Raw genomic sequence first — 21,675 nt, 5'->3', positions numbered from 1 at the left:
AATTTTGTTATAAAATAAATATTTATTATACATGTAAAATCTATACAAATAAATATTGTTCAAGAAACATAAAAATCTTTCCTGCATGATGGACACAACTTGATACCAGTACGTTTCATGCAGTAATTATGCAATTTTATATCACAGTTTTGACATACTGGTCCCTATAAAAATAGTTATTATAATTATATAAAACATAGTTATGTGTTTATAATATTAAAATAGTTGTTGGCATAAAAAAATCAACTAACCTGAAATACAATGTTTTTGCATTGATAACATATAGAGATATTATCCATATAATTTTCTCTGAAAAAATGCTGCAGCTCAGCTATAGCTCTAGTACTGAAAAAGTAGTATCCGTCTTTCTAAAAAACATTTTGAAAATTCATTATTATATTGAATTTACAGCAATAAGAATTAAACCATGAAATAAATAATGGTAAACATAATCTTTCCTACCCTATAGTCTGTGTATTTTCTGTAGGCGGTTCAAGGTCACATTTTCTACCGTGTTACTGGCACCAGACAACCAATAACGAGGGAGATAATGTAACCTTGAACTGCCTACAGAAAATACACAGACTATAGTATAAGTAATACCTTTGCAAAAAAAAAAAAAAAAACATTAGTATGTATAGAATCAAGATAAATTAGTGTGAATAGGAAAAGTTAATTTCAAAATAGATAATGATTTTTACTAATACTCGTATATTTATTTCTATTATGTAATGTCATCACATACATCTGTTACATTATTTAGAGAAATTATTTATTAAAATTATTTTCAAAAGAATAACAGTGATTTCCATTTGTCATTTCAAAAATACAGCATAACAATTTCATTATTTTTATAGTTGATTCATATCAAAAGTTTTGTTAACAAAATAATATTGGCAATGATAGTGATTTATGTCATATAAATTTTAAAAAATGAATAAACAGTAATTTTTTTTAATGTAAAACATTAATTAAGATGTTATTTTAATTTAATAACATGTATCAAACTTAATATAAATGAATATTAATTTCTTACTTCACATAACCAGCCATCTACTACAAACATTTGTAGCATATCATTGACTTCTCTCTTTGAAATTTTAATATCAATTTCTAAATTTAGAGCATCTGTAGAGGAAATTTTCCCGTCTTCCGATTTGACAATAGAAATCGCCTGGAAAAAAAATAAAATGGAAAACTACCAAAGGTAAAAGTCTGAAATAATTTGGGATATAAATGTGATATGCATACACATCCTTATATTTTGAAATAATTCATTAATGAAGCAAAAAGTAATTTTATTACAATTTTTAAATATTAATTTAAATTTCACTGCATAATTATCTTGCGTTTTTGGTTTCACAATATATATAAATTTAGGAAAAAAAAAAAAAAAAATTTAAAGTTCAATATAATTAGCTACACAAATTGATGTATATACTGGGTAAATTCATTTTATAAATAATAGAAATAATATATTTTTCAGTGCTATCAATTATTCAACAATACTTCTGCTTTCAAAAGATATTTTTCTGGCTGTTCATGCTACTAAGCTCAAGATATATGCTAACATGCTTACTTTCACACCAAACAAACCATTAAAAATATTTACCAACAATGAACAATTACTGCTTACTTATACATTTATAAGCATGCAAGAACACTGACAATACAAATGGCTTTAAAAAAAAAACTATTTTCAAACATTTCTCTATTAATAATAAAAATGAATGTACATGTATGTGTAGGTTTTAGCACTCTTTAAAACAGATTGATACACATAGAACTACCAAATGTGACTAAGATATATTTTAGAAAGTGGTAATGAGCATCTTTCAGTTTTCACTCTTAATGAAGAAAACAATTCAAGGACTTTCAAGAACTTTTTTTGAAAATTCAAGGACTGTAAAATAAGATAATTTAGATATATAAATGAAAAAATTAAATTTAAATAAAATATTTTCACTATTAATTTTCAAATACTTCTCTGTTTACTATTATTACTTCTTTTCTAAATATTTAAGAAAAATACTAAGGTGATTTGTTATATTCATTGTTACAGGGTTGCTATTGAAAAATTGGAGAAAAAAATTCCCTGTGTTTCTTTCTCTATGTGTATGCAATTTATGAAATGCGCAAACAGCATTTATATGCTAGTTATATTTTTTAAAAAAATACACTTAATTTATTAGTGAAAAAACTAAACAAGAATTGAACATTATCTGAAATAATAGTATATAAAATGAATATTTATATTTATATATAGACAAAAATAATTTCTTTTTATTATTACCTAGAATTTACCCAGACAAATTCATATGTTAAGGGGGAAAAAACATATTGATTACTTCCTCATGTTCAATTCAAAGTTAACAGAATTAAGGATTCATTTGAATAAAACGCAAAATTCATGCTATTATAAAAAAAAGCATTTAATGATTTTTTTTTTTTTTTTTTTTTTTTTGCTTGTTCATATATTTGAGCATTAATTTCTGCAGACTTTTCAATGATTTGTTTTATTTTGGGAAGTTGCTTTGTATTTATGGGATTATCTTTGTTCCCATCAGAACTTTTTTTCTTCTTTATAGCATCATAATTCTTTACATAGACTGATTTTGCATACTGTTGCAAATATCTAGAAGCCAGAACATTTAAGAACCTCCATGACAGTTTATGGCATCATATATAGACCAATTCAAGAATCTTTTTTCAGAATTTCAACATGCATATACTAATTGATATTTTGGAAGATTTATTTTTAAAACTTTTCAAAATCTGAAAATCTTTTTCGACCTCAAAACATTAGAATAGAAATAAAGCAAACTAATTTTTTATTAAAATAATGAAATTGTGACATATCTATCAAAGACATGCTATTTTAATAGCCTTATACCTGTTATGTTCTTTGTATATATCAATTATCTTAATATGTCAAATAATTTCATCATATTATAAAGTTAGTAAATTATTATTACAAATGTAACTGTCGGATAACTTTTTTTCTACCATTCGTTGTACTGTAATTTCACTTTTGTTCTTCATGTAAAACTACAGAGATATTAAACAAATTTCTACTTTTCTATCTTTCAAACAAAAATCACATTATTAAACATTTGATAGAAAGCAAAATTCTTTGAATTTTAGTTTAACAATAAAATCTATTGCTCAAAGTTATATTTTAAAAATATTTCCAAAATTCAGGAAAGACTTTCATGCCATTTAAATTGATGTCACTAAAAATGCAATTTATTTAATTTTAAATTGGTGTAAACATCAGTTTTTGAAATAATATTTTCAAGGATTATTATAAAAAAAACACAAAAATTTCATTTAATTTTTGATTTTAATAAATTTAACAAAGACAGAGTTTTTATGAACACCCCTTGAATTTTACTTTATTATACTTTTAGCTCTTGAAAAGTTCTTAATTTTTTCATTAGGTCCTTGAAAAATAAGCAAAATTTGCAATTTTTTGATTTACAGATTGGAGGGAAAAAATCCTATCCTCGAAATATTGCTGTATGATTTTAGATGGCATTATAATAGTCAATTTTCAGAAAAAAAGAAAAAGTGAGTACTTTTCCGTTAGTCGAGTGCAAGTGAAAAATTGCCCCCAAATTTCTTACGCCAAATTTGCGTTTGGTTCACAATTGGCAACATTTGCGCCCGGCAAACGGAAAAATACCAAAAAGAGGGAAATAAAATATTAAATCAACGTTTTGTTGTAGTTATTACATTTGAACACATTTTGCAATGATCATTATGCTCTAGAATAATATTATTTAATGCATTTGTTAAACACGACTCAATTAAGGTTTTTTAAATTGATTTTCACCACTTTTTTTTATACCATCTGAAATTACCAAACATTTTTTGGAGGGAGGAGGGGGGGGGGGTCAGTGAATTCTGACAGAAAGAAAAGTACTTACGATAATATTTAAAATAAGAAGAACCTTTTTTCTACCAGAAATAAATTTCTTTACCAATTTCCCCCCCCCCTGTTAAGTATAATCTATCTTAACAAATAACATACTGTTATTTTAATGGCTTCTGGAAAATGCCTGATTTAAGTTAGGTCTGATAATTAAATCATTAAATAGTTTGTATTTTATTAAGAAATAAATAAACATTTTACAAAATAACACTATTGCGGTTTAAGTACAAATTGGGAAGATCCAAATTTTAAAGAAAACTATTAAAAAAAGCAAATTTTATAAATGTTATTAAAAATAATATATAAATGGAAAAACTAATTAGCTTACAAGGCCTTTAAATACTTCCAGCTCTTGCATCTTGTAATCTGATGCTAACCGAGATATATTGTTATTATTTTCATTAATGAGAATGTAGAACATTTCTGTACTTAATTCATCTCTCATAGATTTGATTGCGATATTTAGAGGTTTCAATGCTAGATTAATCTCCTTGATGAATTGTACTAAATCTTCAGGTTCAGGTGTTTCTGGTCTACTGGAATCATCTGAAAAGAAAAAGTTTTAGAAACTAAGAAAACAAGTTTATTATTTAGTTTTATGATGCAAATAATATTTTGATTTTCGTAATGGCATTTTTAAGAAATGTTATAACAGTTGAGAAACAAATTATCTTGAAGACATAGGAAAGCCATTCTAAAAATTTATATTTTAAAGTATTTGATGTGCTTAAGATTTCATATAAAATAGCAATATTAATTTGACAAAAAATCCTGAGTTCTGGTTAACATTTATATATAAATGTTAAGACATTGAAGTCAGTATTAAGTCCAAAGTTATTTTTTTTCTTTAAAATTAAAATGTATCTATGTACATTTATGTTATTATTAAATGCATATTTATTAAATGTAAATTTATCAATGTATTAAATATATATTTATTCAGTGCACATTCATTAAATGTATGTAAAAAGTCTTCCTATATAATTCATAATCTGATGTTTTAAATAGAAAAAGAAATTTACTAGTCATAATAAAAAAAAAAAAATTATATTTCCTACCAAGTATATATGATAATAAATAGTATATACATTCTATGATGCTTGTAAAATACATAATTTAACTCTTTAATTGTTTGTTTTTCTCCATTATCTAATTACATAATAATGAGAAATATGTTGTCACATTGATTCCACTATTCACTCAATGAACAGCTTCAATTTCAAGAGTACATTCAACTCGGGCGTTTATGAATTCATATCAGCTTATGCTCAAAAATATGATAATTCTTTGAACATATCATTTACAAGTGTGATAGAAGAGTTAACATGGTTTGAAACTACTGTTGATCAGTAATATTACATATAAATTTCTATGAAAAGAATCAATTACTTATAATAAGGGGATAGCTAAAATTTTCAATAAAAAAGGATAAGATGATAAAATGTAAATGATTAATGTAATGATAAATGTCATTTTATCATCTTTAAGCATGAATATGGCAAATTTATCTAATCATCAACTACTAAACCATTTCAGATTCCTGACATTTAAACATAAGAAGACAATGATTTAGATGTTTAAAAAGTTCTAAATATTTATTTACAAAATCAAATTATAGAGCATGGTACTTGTCAGTTTTAACAGTGACCAAAAAGCATAAAGAAATTTTTTTGCCAAATTATAAAAATATACTCATGTGCATAAATATATATGTAATAAATATGTGCATTCAAATTGCATATGAATCACGTGCTCTATAATTTGACAGATGAAATTGCCAATTTGGAGGATATTTTTCTTTATGCTTTCAAGTTGCCATTACAACCAACAAGTACCTGGAACACTATTATTACATGTTAATTTTTGTAGTTTGCAAACTTTAAAATGTAAATTGCAAATTTACATATTACTACCAATATATTCTATATGATTAGCAGAAAAGCATTTTAAATTTTATTAGCCTGACAGCATATTGAAAATTTATTTATTTAAAGATCATTAGATGTACTGGTCATTCAGGACATTTAGCCCTCCAAACAAGCGAGGAAAAGATGAAAGAATGCAAAGATTAATAGAAAATAGGAGAAAGGTCGTTAGCTTAGAAAACATGACATTTTGCTGCATCTATATATATATATTTGAAAGCCTCAATTCAAAAAAAAAAAATGTCAAACACTGCTTTTATTAGATCAAGTGAAGAAAATAATAGTAGATATAATTAAACTGGCAAGGAAATGATTTTACATCTGAACATATGCCTTTTTACAAAAATGAACAGAAAACAGCAAATTACATGAAATATGTTTTACATTTACATTTTGTCCGTCATAATTCAAAATTTAGAATTATTCTATGCCTTATTTACTACAAAACTCAATAATGAGAGTTATTACTAAAATATGAACAGTTATCATTATATTTTTTCACAGATCCTGTAATACTTATTAATTCCCAAATGATAAAATTTTCTTTCCCAAAGATTTAAAAATTAAGTTTAATGAAAAACATTCACATGTCCTTCTGAATGATAGTTTTAAATCCTGAGATAAAAAATACTCTTTAAAGATGTAATTCAACAGTAGTAATAACAAATTAGATATAACTGATGATATAATATAAATTTTTATAAATATCAAATTTATCAGATGGTTGAAAGATTTATTTCAAATTTCATATGTATTTAAGTAATATAATTTTTCATGATGTCTACAATTCATCTAACAATACTGTGTTTCCAATGAATAACAGATAGTAATTTGACAAAAAATAAGGCATGATTAATTGCTTGATTAAATATTTTGAAATTTTGGTCAAATAATAAAGATAGCCTTTGAGTCACTGTCCTGCTATTTAAATATATGACACACAATAAATATAATGAGTACATAGCAAATCTTTAATAAAAGAAAATCTCAAAACAGTCCTTTTTTTTTTTTAAGTAAAAAATGCAGAAAATGGTCTTGGACCACTTACATACATGGAAAGTGTTGGAAGATACATGTTGGAAGGTATATGTTATAAGAAGCCCTCTTATCTTCTGACTTCTTGTTTTATTAGAGCATTACCATGTATTGAAAGAAACTGAAGTTTCCCTTACAATTTCAGAGCATCAACAAAAAACAACTTGCATCTGCAAATATTATGAGACATAGCATTTTCTATTAGTATTAATCATTTTTTATCCATATTTGGCTGAAATACGATGTACTGAATAAATTCAGAGTGGGAAATCCATGCAGGGTGGATATTGGTATGCAGTATTATTCAGTGCAAAAAAAAAAAAAAAATGCTTTACCTAATAAGCATTTTGTAAATCTTATTGATGCCTAGAAATCATATGAACACATTTGAAAGGGCTTTTAAATAAGGGGTACATATCATTAAAATAAGCCCAAACCGACGATCATAAACCTTGTTGCTGGTTTAAAGAAGGAAGTAAAAAAAAAATAACTTCAAAAATGTAAGAGTAATTTTTGAAAAGTAAAAATCAATCAAATAAAAAAACAAACTCGCAATTTAGAAGAATAACCGAATAACAATGATGCAAAAGCAGGGGTTTCGATGGCATTTTCTATGCAATAATGTCAGCGTCTCTGAAATAATAATAGTCCATCTGTTTACTTTATATATACATATAATATTACTACTATGGTTATAATTCAACATTAAAATGAATTTTAATGTATCTGATGGAGCCACTTTTTTAAAAAAATGCTACTTTTTAAATTTATACTACTATTACTTTTAAACATTGTAATATAATTAAAGCTATGGTAACTAGATCCAACTAGATACTTCAATCTAATTTTTCAATAAGATAAATTGGAAGTTTTTGCGTTCTACTAGAAGAGAAGCTATCAAATTTATAAAAAGATAACGGAATTACCATTGCTTATTCTTTGACATTTCCGAATTAAATTCCAAACTTCATCATTACCACATATCTTCTTCCACATGAAAACCTGTAGAAAATATTTATATTTATCCTCTAGGTTCTTCATTCTTGTTATTTCAAAGGAATGTCAAATGCCTAATTGCAAAACGAAAGCAAATGTTCAAAATAAATAAAGAATATTTGGATTTTGTTGATTATTGCAATTCTGTTGTATTGATTGATTGAAATCGGGCGCGAAATTTGCTATTCATGCAAGGATTTTTCACAGTTCATGTGTATAGATTATTTATTTATTTTTCATATCTTAAATTCCATAACATATATTCAAAGGAAACTGGAATAAATTTATCTCTTAAATTTTTGAAGTGCCCGAACTATAAAACTAATGAATTAATTCACTCAACTTCGTGTCAATGTTCATGAAATAATTTAGATTGTTTTCAAAATATCATTAATAGTATCTGAAGAATTAAAATAAACATATTTTTATAAATATTCATATGATAAGAACAAAATGTTATTTATTTAACTATGGTCCAAAAACTGAATGACTTGTGTTTTTTTCAATAACCAGCCTGAAATACAGCAAGTTCTTTTTGGCAACAACCATTAAGTATTTTATTTTTCATTTTCCTTCCATTCTACCATTGTCATCATGGCGTTAGAAACTGTTTCGATGATACCTGCACCAGGATTTAAGTTTGACAACTGTTTAAGGTAATTCAACCATTTTGCTAAAAGATAATACTAAATATTCGTTCTAATTAGTAATTTTTTAAAAAACTATTATACTTTTATGACAATCGAATAACTATTTTATCTTGTTTTCGTATTTGTTTGTGAACTACCGGTACAATATTTTTTCTTTTAAAGAAGCTCTTCAAATTTTATTTGTAAATATTACTGCTATAAGCACTGAAAAAGAGTAATCCGTTATTAGTTGTTTATTTAAACTTTTGAGTTTTTGCTGCTCTTCGGCTTAAAAGTATGACATCATCTTAGATTATCGCATATTCTGGTTTCTTTTTTCTCTCCCTTAATTTAAAACACGTCGATGTAGTAGTGTCTATAAGCTAGTTAATAAAAATTATTAACCTAGCGGAAAGAAATTTAAGATTCATAATAAGAATATTAGCTGTTCTACAATTTGCTGAAATTGGTTAGAAACAGTTGAATTAGTTGTCCTAGAGATGACTTAATTTTTAAAACATTTCTGTTATTGAAAAATAGATCCTATGTTAAACCTTCTAAGCAAATATTATAAATTTTGAATGGAAAAAGTCGCCTGAAAATGAAATTTTCTGTCATTTAATCATACTCATTAAACACAGAAACTAATTAATTTTCTTCATATTGTGTTTTATTATTACTCATAAATCGTATGACTAATCATGTGTTAAAATTGTAAACTATATACTCCATTATAAATAATTTTTCACAAAAATGAAGAACCTAATACACTATAGGTATATTTTAAAGTCGGTTATGATTATTTAGCTCCATTTATGACCATTTTAAAGTACCAGTTAAGTCAGGAAACACAATCAGTGACTGCATAAAAACTTTGCATGTGGATGTGATTTTCCACGTTTTTGAATGTTCAGGAAGCAAATCCTGTTTTTTCATGGTTGTCAAGTTGATAATATGTGAATAACTATTATAATAATTATTTGTTTCTGCCATTCAAATGAGATTATAGTCTCTTGCCTGCAATTTTTTAAAATATCAGATCAAAATAAAAGATATAGCATTCTACACTTTCATTGAAATATAATTTGTACAGTCTATTAACAGAGGTGAGAAATATCCATGATCAGATTGTGATAAATATATTAAAAATTGCATATATAATAACATGAACGTTTCATATTTTGTCTGATATATTATACAAGTCAACAACAAATTTACAATACTACGTTTTTGTTCCAGGAATAATCCAACCATTACAAAAGGTTTTCTGCAATTTGATTTTTATTTTAAAAAAAACTATTGGGATAAATAAGCGCGAATGTAACACACATGTATATGTACTTATAAATTATTCTACATGAATGATCACAAAATAAACATATATATTATATATATATATAGTATAATTAACAGTAGGTGATGGCATTCTTTTGGTGATAGAGCTAGGTAGATCATTATTTTAAACATTTTTTTATTATTATTATTTTTAGCGACATTTGATGCAAAAAAGCATTGCGTTGCTATTTAATTATTCACATGTGAATTTATTGATTGATTGATTATTGTTTATTTATAATAAATGATAAACTGAACTATTTTGAATAGATAAGAGAATTTTGTTTAAACAATGAGCTGTTCAAAATCTGTATTTAATATAGATTGAATGGATAGAAATATGAATGCTTACTTTGCTGAGTGAGTTAGAGAAATTTCACAAAATCAATTTGCTCCACTGCTCACTTTGTTAGAAAATAATAAGCTTAAGTAATATGGAAAAACAAGCGTTTATCAATCATACACAAGAGAAAAACATGGCCAGTTAAAGTCATAATTGATTTTAGACTTTTTTCTTAAAAGGAATATGAAAGATGATATGCCAAGATTGAAAACATTAATTTTGATGACTGAAAATAATCTGATTTTGAACTTTCTAGTTTAAAGCTGAACTTTTATGGGCATAAAATTTGTTACTTCACATTCGTCCTTTAATGCTTTCAATGATATGTCAGAACATATGTTCACTGTTGGTGAAATAACCAAAAGATGTTCTTTGGCCCGTACATTATTTGTCACTGAATTAGCTCTGTTTTTTCAACTATCTCTTAAAAAAATCTTAAAACAATTTTTAAAATATGTAATATGTTTTCACAAATCTTTGACCGCATTTCAAAGAAATACCAAATGGATCTTACTGTCGGATTACAAATTAATCAATAGAATCTCCACAAGATATTGGAATTCAATATTTTTAAAGCATACAACTGCTCCTGAATTGTTGAGAATTTTAAAGAAGTGGGACTGTTACTTTTATTGATTAGTGTAGATGGACCAATTGCAAATTTAAAATTTTTAAGATGTTGTCAAAAAAGAACTTCTATGCAAAAATTAATATGAAATTTTAGATCTAAATGCTTGTTGACTACACATAATCCATTGAGTGTTCTGGTATTAACATGAATGTACTGAATGGAAAGTAGATGCTACTCTAAGAGTAATTTATCGAATATTTAAAGATAATCTAGCTAAACACGTCAATTCCATGGTCTTCTGAATTTTTATTGAAATTTTGTTCTATCTGCTGAGTAGAAAATATCAGTACTTTCAAAAGTATACTAAAAGTGTTTGGTAACGTAAAGAAATACATAGATTTCAATTTTTTAAAAACTTTTCCTGGATCAGCCACAAGTGATAATATTATAAATGCTTTTCGGTATAAATTGGTCATGACAAAAATTGATTTCTCTTTATTAATTTTTTCAGCCATTTCTTTAAAATAATCAAATAATGATACTTTATATAAAAAAATTTTCCTTTTTTGTTAAACAGTTAATGAAAAACATTGTCAAAAGAACCGTAATTGAAGAAGCAAAAATATTAGACACTTATTTTTGATACAGCTTGGTGATCCTAAAAATCTGGGGCTCAGAAAAAATACGGATATTGGAATAATGACTGCAAGTTGATTGCAAGTGAAGCTACTGAAACTAAAAAAGAAAGAGGAGAGGCTTTTTAGCAGAGTGTTTCATATTTGTGAAGAGTACTATAAAATATATATATATTTGAAAGCTTATGCAAAAATTGTTATAATTTGAAAACTGCATTTTGTTTAAATCCATATTTATTGAAGAACCTTGTTTTTTTTCTACTCATTAAAACTATGGAATATTGTTATTCCATTATAACTAGCACATGAGTTCTGTTTCCCATTTCCTCTTATATTGTATAAACATACAAAGAAAACACAGAGAATTTTTTCCCCAGATTTTGGTGGCAACCCTGAATACATAAGATGGAAATACAAATCTTAAAATATAGCCTTTCTCCTTTTTTCAGCCTTTTTTTTTTTTTTTTTTTTTTTTTTTCCCCTCTCAAATTTTAAACAAAGCATATTTCTCAAATTCTAAACAAATCGTATGAATAAAAGTACAAAACTGCATCATTTTTTTACTAATAATTGCTTACAAAATTAAATGAAACATAAAATATTACACATTCTTTTGTGACTTTATGCTAAAAATCAGCTAATAGAAAGACAATATGCCTATTAAATGCATTATAAATTTAAAGTTGCTAAATTATGCAATAAAATTTAAAGTGAAAGAAACCAAAAATTTTAAAAAGTGGTGTTTTAAAATAAATTATTGAACATTTGTATAAAAAGTACACATTCTGTGTAACAAAAGTAAAAATAAAAATTTCAGAAGGCAGTAACACAACGTTGACATTGATGAAAATGTGTAAATCATAGATGAAATTAAACAATAAATTGGCTTAATATTTAAGCTACAAAAAAAAATTATAAAAAATCAACTTTGAAAAATTTATCAAAATCTAAATTATTTTATAAAATAGAGAAATTGCCGATTTCTCCTTAAGCATATTTTTTGGAGGGGGATTCTAAAATGGCATATAAAAATCATTCTGTAGTGATATGTTCTAAAATTATGGGGGGAAAAAACATTTTATCCTCTTTTAGAAGAGCATAGAAATTTTTTAATAGCATAGTTAAACCTTTTAATTGTTAAGAAACCTGTTATGTTTGTGGATGTCAGTGATTGTGGACTTGTTTATTGTTTAAACAAATAGATATTCAATACTCTTTGTATATATGAGTATTTCTTAACAAAACGTGCTCCTAATCATTAACACATATTTGTAATAAAAAGTGAGTAAAGTTATAGGTAATATGAGGTATGTGTGTATTTTTTCAAAGAAAATAAAGAACAGCTTCCTGTAGAGTGACATTTTTTTCTATCACAGTTCTTTAAATTTTTAAATTCATTAATCAAACACAGTTTATTATCCTTTCCAGTTCAGCCTTGTTTTGAACTTGAAACATGCTCTAAAGATCTTTACTGGATCTTTTATTATTTCCCATTTATATGTTAAGGCATCAAATTGATTTTTGGGCTTCAACTGCTGACTGTTTTTAAGAATATCTATGCTTTCCAGCATCTTTTACATTTTGTAGATATTTGAGCATAGTATGTATTTTCATTATGGTATTTATTATGTATTTTCTAATATAGATTGTGAATCATCTTAATTCTGTGTTTAAATAAGTTGCATCTTAGATGTTATTATGAGTTCTTAAATTCATTAGTGGAATAATATTTTGTTGAAATTTGATTTATGTCATTACAGCTATATCCAAAATCAATTTGAAGTAATTCATTATATACTTCTTATCTGCAAATAGTTTTTGTATTAAACTTAAATTACATAACTGCCTGCAGATAACTTATCATATCTCCATGTTTTACTTTTAGCTCCTATCTTATAGTTATTATAATTTATTCTTGTATCAAATAATAAAATATATTTTTAAAAATGTGATTCTAACTAAGCTTATCTTTTTAATAGAAATGCATATTTGGCATCTAAAGGATTCCCTGTTCCAAAAGCTAAAAAGACTGGAACTACAATTGTAGGACTTGTGTATGAAGTAAGTTAATTTTTCAAACTCTTATGCAGTTTTATTGATAAATTAACACTTCTTTTTACTTTATGGAAGAAAACTAGTTTTCTCATATTACCACTGAAATTATAAATTTTGTTATGGCATCTTAAAAAGTTAACTATAGAAATTATTTCTAATTTATATATGTTTTGAGGGAATTAAAGCCTGGAACAAATATGATACATAAAGGATAACCTGCTAATATGCTGCTTAATTAAAATTCATCCAATTTGTAAATAATTTAAATAATGATTCAAAATATATAACTTCTTTCATATCATGGTTTTATGATATATGTAATTTCACACATAAATAAAATTGCTTACATATAACATGTATTATCTACATGACATTTTTTATTGCACTAATTAGTAGATTACCTGATATCTTTGGAAATGTTTTGAAGGGAGATAATTAATTCCTGACATGCAATTAATACGCATGTATCTATAACATACATACTTTTATAAAATCTTGAGTATTATGGATATACTTTTGGAGTTGCTGAATTTATTCATTGAAAATGAACTATCTTGATATTTTCACCATTTTGTATCAAGTAAGCAGTATAAATGCATGTAAAAAGTACAATATTTTTAGAGAAAAATTGAATTTATTTGATTAAATTATTAAATAACATTGAAGTTGTGTACTAATAAAACTTTTAATTTGTTGATAAAACTAACATAAAAGAAATTTCTAAATAGCTTAGAAGTTAGGATGCTTTATGCCAGCATTTCATTATTCATTGAAAATCAGTGTTGAAAGGTAGAAAATTATATATATAAAACACTTAACTTATGTGGCAGAGAAATTGCTTATTGTCGAATGACAACTGTCAGATTTAAACAAACCATTGTATGAATTTCAGACTGCTTCAATGTTAAAGTATTAGAAATTTCCTGGGGTGGTTTGCCATGTCACCAAAAAGTACATTCAGTCAAAGGAAAGGAAAGATAAAAGAAATCAAGAAATAGACTTTAAACATAAAATTTGAGTGCAAAAGTAGACTGAAACATCTCTAGGTGGTTAGCCTATGGAAACTGATACTCAGACAAATAAGACATAAATTTTCTTCTTTTTTTAATAATATCAATTTTTTTTCCATAGAAATATTCCCTTTATTTTAATATTTTAAATGAAGTTTGATAAACTATATATAAGAATATTTTTCAGTGTTGTGATGGAAATCAAACTCATATATGAAAACAGTCACAGTTGCCAATATTCACTTCATAGTAAAATTTTTACTCCATTTTTATTTCCTTTTTTTAATTTACAGCAAGCTGATTTAATTGAATTCATGTTTTTCTGCCATGTTAAATAACAATTTGATATGCTTTTTTTATTAAAAAATACTTTTCATAAATCTTACTATTGCATAGAAAAAATTAGTCATCAAAAACAGATATTAATTTTTAAATAAACTGTGAAAGTTCATGAAATGGTATTTCAAATTGAGATCTTTTAAGACTCAATTTGAATCAACTTTAAAAGTCTCTTAAAGTCATGTGTGTCTGTAAATGGATTTAACAAACTCTACATTATTAATACTATCACTATACTATTTTGATGTTTTTATCGATTATAATTAAAAGAAGTACTTCAATACTATAACAATTATATTCTTTATTAGGATGGTGTTGTCCTGGGTGCTGACACCAGAGCTACTGTGGGATCAATTGTTGCCGACAAGAACTGTTCAAAAATCCATTATCTAGCCCCAAATATGTAGTAAGTAATTAAAAATATTAAACCAAATAAAATAACAAACTTTAAAAATATTGTCAAGAAATCAGCTATTCATTGGGGATAAAAAATTTTACTTAATATTAAATATTTATATATCATATGTATAATTTCTCCATTGTCCTGTTTGACTACAATGGTCCTTCTTCCATCTAAGAAGCTGTTAAACTGAAAAAGATAAATAAATAACTTTGATGCTTCTGTTTTATTTATTTTTATTTATATATTTTAAAAGGCAAAATTATTAATCTTTTTGTCTCTTTTTTTTTTTTTTTTTTTTTTGCAGTAATTTTAGAACTTTTTTGGATGTTGGGTTATTTTCATTCATATCCACAATCATGTGTTCACAAATATGTTAAATAAATTCTAAAAAAGAGTGATAAGTTTTTATGTAAAAGTTTTAAAATATGCCTGTTATAAAGTATTCAATAAAAAGTTAATAGATTTTGACATACTTTTTTTTAATAGGAAGAATAATGTTTGCTTTCAATGCAACAATCTTTTATTTTTGTTATATTTTTACTTAATGTCTGACATTTTCAACCATTTTCATTGGGAGATAAGTTATCAGAAGTGGAATTAGTATCCCTTATACCACAATCAATATATATAAAACCAAATGTTCTTTCCAAGACCTTCATACTTTTAACGCTAGTTATTATTTTACAGTGGAATAATTTATTTGCTTATAAATTAACTCATATTTTCCTACACTTCTTGATTTTAGAATAAGAATTCTAATATTTTTCCTATTTTAAAATAAAATTTTCTGCCAACAAGATCTTTGTTATATGTTTAAAAAATCTCTCAGCATTAAAGTTGAATATTGTATTGCAGATGAAGATTTATAATATTTAACTTGCATTTTACACTTAATGCTCTATTAGTTTTTCAAATGAAAATATTGTTAAGTAAATACTGATTAACTACTCATTGAATCTTGATTCAAATTTTACTTTTGTGTCATATATCTTTGCAAATGATTAATTATTAGAAAATGCTTTAAAATGTATCATATTTTAAAATATAAGCTAAATTTATCTCTGTTTTTAAAGTTGTTGTGGGGCTGGTACTGCTGCTGACACTGAGCAAGTGTGTCGCATGATTGCTTCACAATTAGAACTGCATAGATTAGCAACTGACAGAGTTGTGCCAGTGGCTGTTGCTGAAAACTTAATCACTCAACATCTATTTAGGTGGGTTTAATTTTTGATGGAGTAAGTAAATACTGAAATTGGATATTTATTTATAAAAAAAGTAATAATGTATGTCTCTGTTAAACCATGCCTTTCTTATCCTCACTTATCTTAAAATTTTATGTGAATTTTTAAATAAAAGGCAGATATTTGGTTCTGAATCTTCGTCTTATTTTAATGAAGTGCAATAAATTTTTGAATCATTACGTTAGCATGAACTTTATGGCATTTTTGATTAAACTGCAATATTTGGTTTTAGAGTTACAGTTTTGAAATTGGAAAATCATGATCTGATTATTGATTTCCTTTCAAAATCTACTGACAAAGCTGAATGCTTAATGAATCTGCAATCGAGATTCAGTAAATTGTGTGTGTTGATATGATGTGATAATGAGAAAAGTGCAGCACCAACTCTAGTGTTGTCTTTGTCTTCTTTTGATTTATTAATCAAAAAAAATTTAAGGTTGCTCATAAATTATATAACTTGTTAGCCTCATGTTGTATTAAAATATGATACTAAAATGATTATATATTTTTGGTTAATGCTGAAATTATCTCTTCATTTATGAAATAATACGATTGTAAGAGTTCATTTATTAATTATTTTTTTTTAATTACTGAACATGAAATTTGCTGAAAATTTATAATTTTGAGGAAATGATGAATGTGCATAGTTGGTTTTATTTTAACTTCCAAAGTATAGCAAGTTTTCCAAAAGCAAGCAAGTATATGTCATAAATGTTATTTACAAGATTTTAAGTGTAGAGTTTTCATATATAGTGTTGATATATTCTTGGAAATAATATTTGGTGTATTACAGAATTGTTTAAGCAGCAATATATTGAAATATAACACACTTTTATGTAAGAATTTTTTTGTTATTGTGATGTAATAAATTGTATAGAATTCATAATTATTATAAAATAATTTTTAAATCGATGGCACACTTTATTTAAAAGTTTTTGCTAAATATAATGCATATGTCTAATAGTTTGCATTTTGTAAAATAAAATTGTTTAGTCCTCAACCATATTGTTTATGCTGCCTTTCTTACATTTTTTGCATTCTAATACATACACAAAGTATAGTAGAACATAATTTTGTAATATAAATTAAAATTTTATTTATGAGAAATATAGAATATCTGCCACTTAGAAAATGTCTACATTGAAAGGAATGTTAGTTGTTAATGTTTTTTTTTTATTATTATTATTTGTTTTTTTACTATTGATTTACAAATTTATTTTCAATGTTCCTTGAATTGCAGCTTTTTATACATTTCCAATGCATGTATTTTATCTCTTTTAAATGTTAGAAGCATCTTTTCTTTTTTGTGGTTTGTTTTTACTTTTTTTATATATATTACTGTGGGAATAATATATATATATATATATATATATATATATATATATATATATATATATATATATATATATATATATATATATATATATATATAATTTTAAAATGGTTTTTACAATATATGATTTGAAATCTTTTTTTAATTATTTTGCTATTGCCTAATTGAAATGAATAAAAATAAGCACTTTTTTCCTATATAAACCAAATTTATGAAACTAATTCTTAAGTAATGCTTTCTTTTCTTTTAAGTAAAAAATTTATTTGCACTATTATTATGCGATTATCTATTAAATATTAATTTTTTTATGTTGAAATGCTCTCTCCTGCAGTATTATTTGAAACAAATTTTAATGTAGACAAATGTAAATCATTAAGTTTATCTTCTCTTTATGTGCTTTGAATTTTAAAAAAGAATGCATGGAAAAAATTGCATTTTCAAAGAAATTCATTTTTGAATTCCATACAATTAATGATTTTTTTAAATTAAAAAATTATTCAAGTTATGAGCTTTGTAATATTTATAATACTAATTGAAATATTTTCTATTTATTGAAAATGCCATTAATCTAAACTTTAATAAACTTAATACTCTAATTTCTATTATTGTGATACTTGTAATATTGCTACATCTTTATGTAAAACTTTATAACTTGTTTAGGTATCAAGGATATGTTAGTGCTGCCTTGATTGTTGGAGGAGTGGACTTAAGTGGTCCCAGTATACATATTATTTCACCATATGGCTCATCAGAGAAGCTACCATTTGGTACAATGGGCTCTGGTTCTTTAGCAGCAATGTCTGTTTTTGAAAAGGGTTGGAAACCTGACATGAAGGTAAATGAATGCTTATACTCCTATTGAAATTTTTCCATAAGGTGATTTATTCAACATGAACTTGTGTGTTTCAATGAAATAAACAAAAAATTATATTGGTCTTTCATTAATCAGTGTTAAATAAATTTTTAATTTGAGTTTTTAGTTATTTAAACTCATAGTTATCATTTTTAGTAACAGCTTTTCTGCCTTCAAATTGTTTATATCGTTTTTATTAGTTTAAAGAATAGCTTCTAAATTGTTAAAATTTAACATGTTGTTTTAAAATGATAATATATTTATTTTCTTTTTTAGTATAATTATTTAATTGATTTCTGGGTTGCAGTGTAGTTTTGTTTATTATTTGCTGAATTGTTTAAATAAGGAAGTTGTATACATTTGTAGTTTTAGAAGTAATTATTGGCTTGTATACTTCTAACAAGATAATATTTAGTCTAAATTATCTCAAAAGTACAGCTCTCTGCAACAATTCTTCTATCAAAAAATATAATGAAGTTCCTCAATGCTGTGAACAGTTTGCTTTGTTTATTCAGCTCAACATGGACATTCTTAGGAAACTGATGAAACTTTTATCCTGTCTCTTTTCATTTTGAAATATATTTGAATGTTCATTGTTTAGTATCCCCTTATCAGTTTGGCTCTTTGGTTAAAATTCAGTTTTACTAAATCTTCTGATTTCAATCTTATTAATAACCTACTAAAAATACATCAATATTAAAAATACATCATAAATAGGAATGCATTTCATTTGTTCTTCAATTGTAGAAAAAAAAAAAATGCTTTTACATTTTACTAAGTTATGTTCAAATCAGAGCTCAAGTTTCAGATGCATTGCATTGCAGAAAAATCACTTAAACCTTGTTTCGGAAAAGTGTTTTGATATTCATTAACAGGTTTTTTAAAAAAAATTTCTTCATCTTTTATTAGTATTTTATTGCTGTCTTTCTCTCATAATATCTATTTAATTTATCATTGACTTTTTAATAATTTGCTATTTTTTGTGAGATTTTGTATAATTATGTAAATAATAGTTTTTTTACAAAAAATTTTGCTAAGTCAATAACTTTAATTCACTTTATCATTCAAGATAAAATTTTTTCCCCACCTTTCAGTTGGATGAAGCTAAGCAGCTTGTACGTGATGCTATTGCTGCTGGTATTTTCAATGATTTGGGTTCAGGTAGCAATGTGGATTTGTGTGTTATCACAAGAGCAGGAGCTGAAATGATCAGACCATTTGAAGTTGCTAATGTGAAGGGACAAATGTAAGTATATTCATGTCATCATTAGAATTCTTATATAGACTTTCCTTTGGAAGTTAATCGGTCTGACTACTTACAATATCATATTTTGTTGCATTTTTAATTAATTGTAAAAAAAATTGTGTGTATTTAATCATTTATTTTATTTAGATGAACTGTGGTTCTAATCTAATTGTTAAAGGGAGGGATGGGGTGGGGGATTCTGAATTTACAACTAAATATAGTATAATCTGCTTTGTTTAACTAAATTTCACATTGACAGCAAAGGAATTTGGAGAGTTGATTACTTTGTTAAGAAAGCCATTAAAAAGAAATTAGTTTTATTATAAGACAAAACTACAGAAAAAAATTAAAATGGGGAAATCCATATATTATTAGCAAATATTATGGAATTATTCAGATAAAAATACAAGATTAAAAAAATTTGTTTGCAGAAGTTGATAAAAAAAGAATTTTATGTCACTTTTATTTAAAGTTGATAAAAAAAGAATTTTATGTCACTTTTATTTAAAGTTGTTAAACTAATTTATTAGTATCTTCATTGCTGCTGTGCTGTAATTCAAATTGCACTAAATGTGCTACTAAATGTGAAAACAGCAAAACACCAGAGAGATGTTTATTTTAAAATAAATCAGAATTCCAGAAATGAAATTGTTTGTCAAAAAAAGTATGCAATTTTTTAAAAAAAAGTTATAGTTCTGCAGCACAAAACTTTGCAATTGAAAAAAAAATCCATTTATATTTAACATATTAATGAATTTGTTCCAAGTTTTTAATATTTATTTTAACAACACTTATCTAAAGGTTACTACAGATCAGTAAAGCAAAAAAAAAAAAAAAAAAAATATTATTGCTTTCTTATTGGAATGATATGATGAATTAGCATATAGTGTTAATTCAGTGTTGTGCACTGATTACTTAAAAAAAAAAAAAAAAAAAAATTATAGGCTGATTTGTGAAAATATTAAAACTTATATTTCTAAAGTTGTAATCGGATTTTGTTTCAATGATAACATTTATTTAAATTAATTTTTAAATCCTAATAAATTTTATTCATTAAATTGTGAAAGTAATTGCATCTAAATATTATTCTTTCTCCAACAGACAAGGAACCTATCGCTATGCTCCTGGAACAACTGCTGTCTTGTCTTCAAAAACTGTTCCCTTGGAAATTGTTGAAACTGTGACTCGTCCAACTAGAGATGCTGCTGAGGAAGCAATGGATACTGCTTAATTTTACTTTATATTAATGAAACTGTTGTCTGTAAACTTTGCTTAATGATGAAAATTTTTCAATAAAAAAAGATATTAAAAAGAAATGAATCAGAATTAGTTTTATTATGAATACCTTGTGCAGGTAACATTTGATCAAGTTGAAGATATTAATATCCTTAATTTGTTTATTGTATTATTTACTTCACAAAAAGATTTTTGGCATATTTTTCTATTAGCAATTGATTTTCATACCAATACCATACCTATTTGTTTATTGGAGATAGTCTGCTAATTGGGTTTCTTGATGCTGTGTTGTCATTTATTTGTAACATTTATGACTGATTGAAAAAGTCATAATTTGTCACTAAAATAGTTAATTTTCAATATACAGGGGTGTTTGTGCTCCGGGGAAACCCCGGAATTCCGGGGATTTTGAACTTCGATACCCGGAAATTCCGGGGATCGTCGTTCAAAAGGAAGTAGGAATAATAATGAATTATTTATTTTGATCTGGGCGATTTTGTTTGCTTTGAAAGCAGAAAACGCAAGGTCAGCGTGTGTGGTGAAAACTTTTCCTTTC

At 25.3% G+C, this 21,675-nt stretch overlaps 2 protein-coding genes across 2 annotated transcripts; one reads left to right on the top strand and one right to left on the bottom strand.

Moving 5' to 3' along the window:
- Positions 1-14: 14 nt before the first annotated feature.
- Positions 15-8,148, bottom strand: LOC129963616 (non-structural maintenance of chromosomes element 1 homolog). The gene is made up of 5 exons (XM_056078091.1): positions 7,821-8,148; positions 4,263-4,480; positions 1,037-1,174; positions 252-368; positions 15-164 (listed from the first exon to the last, which is right to left on the bottom strand). The coding sequence occupies exons 1-5, from the start codon at positions 7,933-7,935 to the stop codon at positions 60-62; spliced, it is 693 nt and encodes a 230-aa protein (XP_055934066.1). The 5' UTR covers positions 7,936-8,148; the 3' UTR covers positions 15-59.
- A 264-nt stretch (positions 8,149-8,412) lies between these two features.
- On the top strand, positions 8,413-21,199 carry LOC129963370 (proteasome subunit beta type-7-like). The gene is made up of 7 exons (XM_056077705.1): positions 8,413-8,546; positions 13,383-13,464; positions 15,116-15,213; positions 16,284-16,424; positions 18,445-18,619; positions 19,732-19,883; positions 20,985-21,199. Exons 1-7 carry the CDS (start codon positions 8,485-8,487, stop codon positions 21,112-21,114), a joined length of 840 nt encoding a protein of 279 aa, XP_055933680.1. The 5' UTR covers positions 8,413-8,484; the 3' UTR covers positions 21,115-21,199.
- Positions 21,200-21,675: the final 476 nt, after the last annotated feature.

Source organism: Argiope bruennichi, chromosome 3, assembly GCF_947563725.1.
Source record: "Argiope bruennichi chromosome 3, qqArgBrue1.1, whole genome shotgun sequence".
In the NCBI taxonomy this organism is placed as follows: domain Eukaryota; kingdom Metazoa; phylum Arthropoda; class Arachnida; order Araneae; family Araneidae; genus Argiope; species Argiope bruennichi.
Note: the sequence above shows the minus strand (reverse complement) of the source record. Positions and strands in the feature narration are given on the sequence as shown.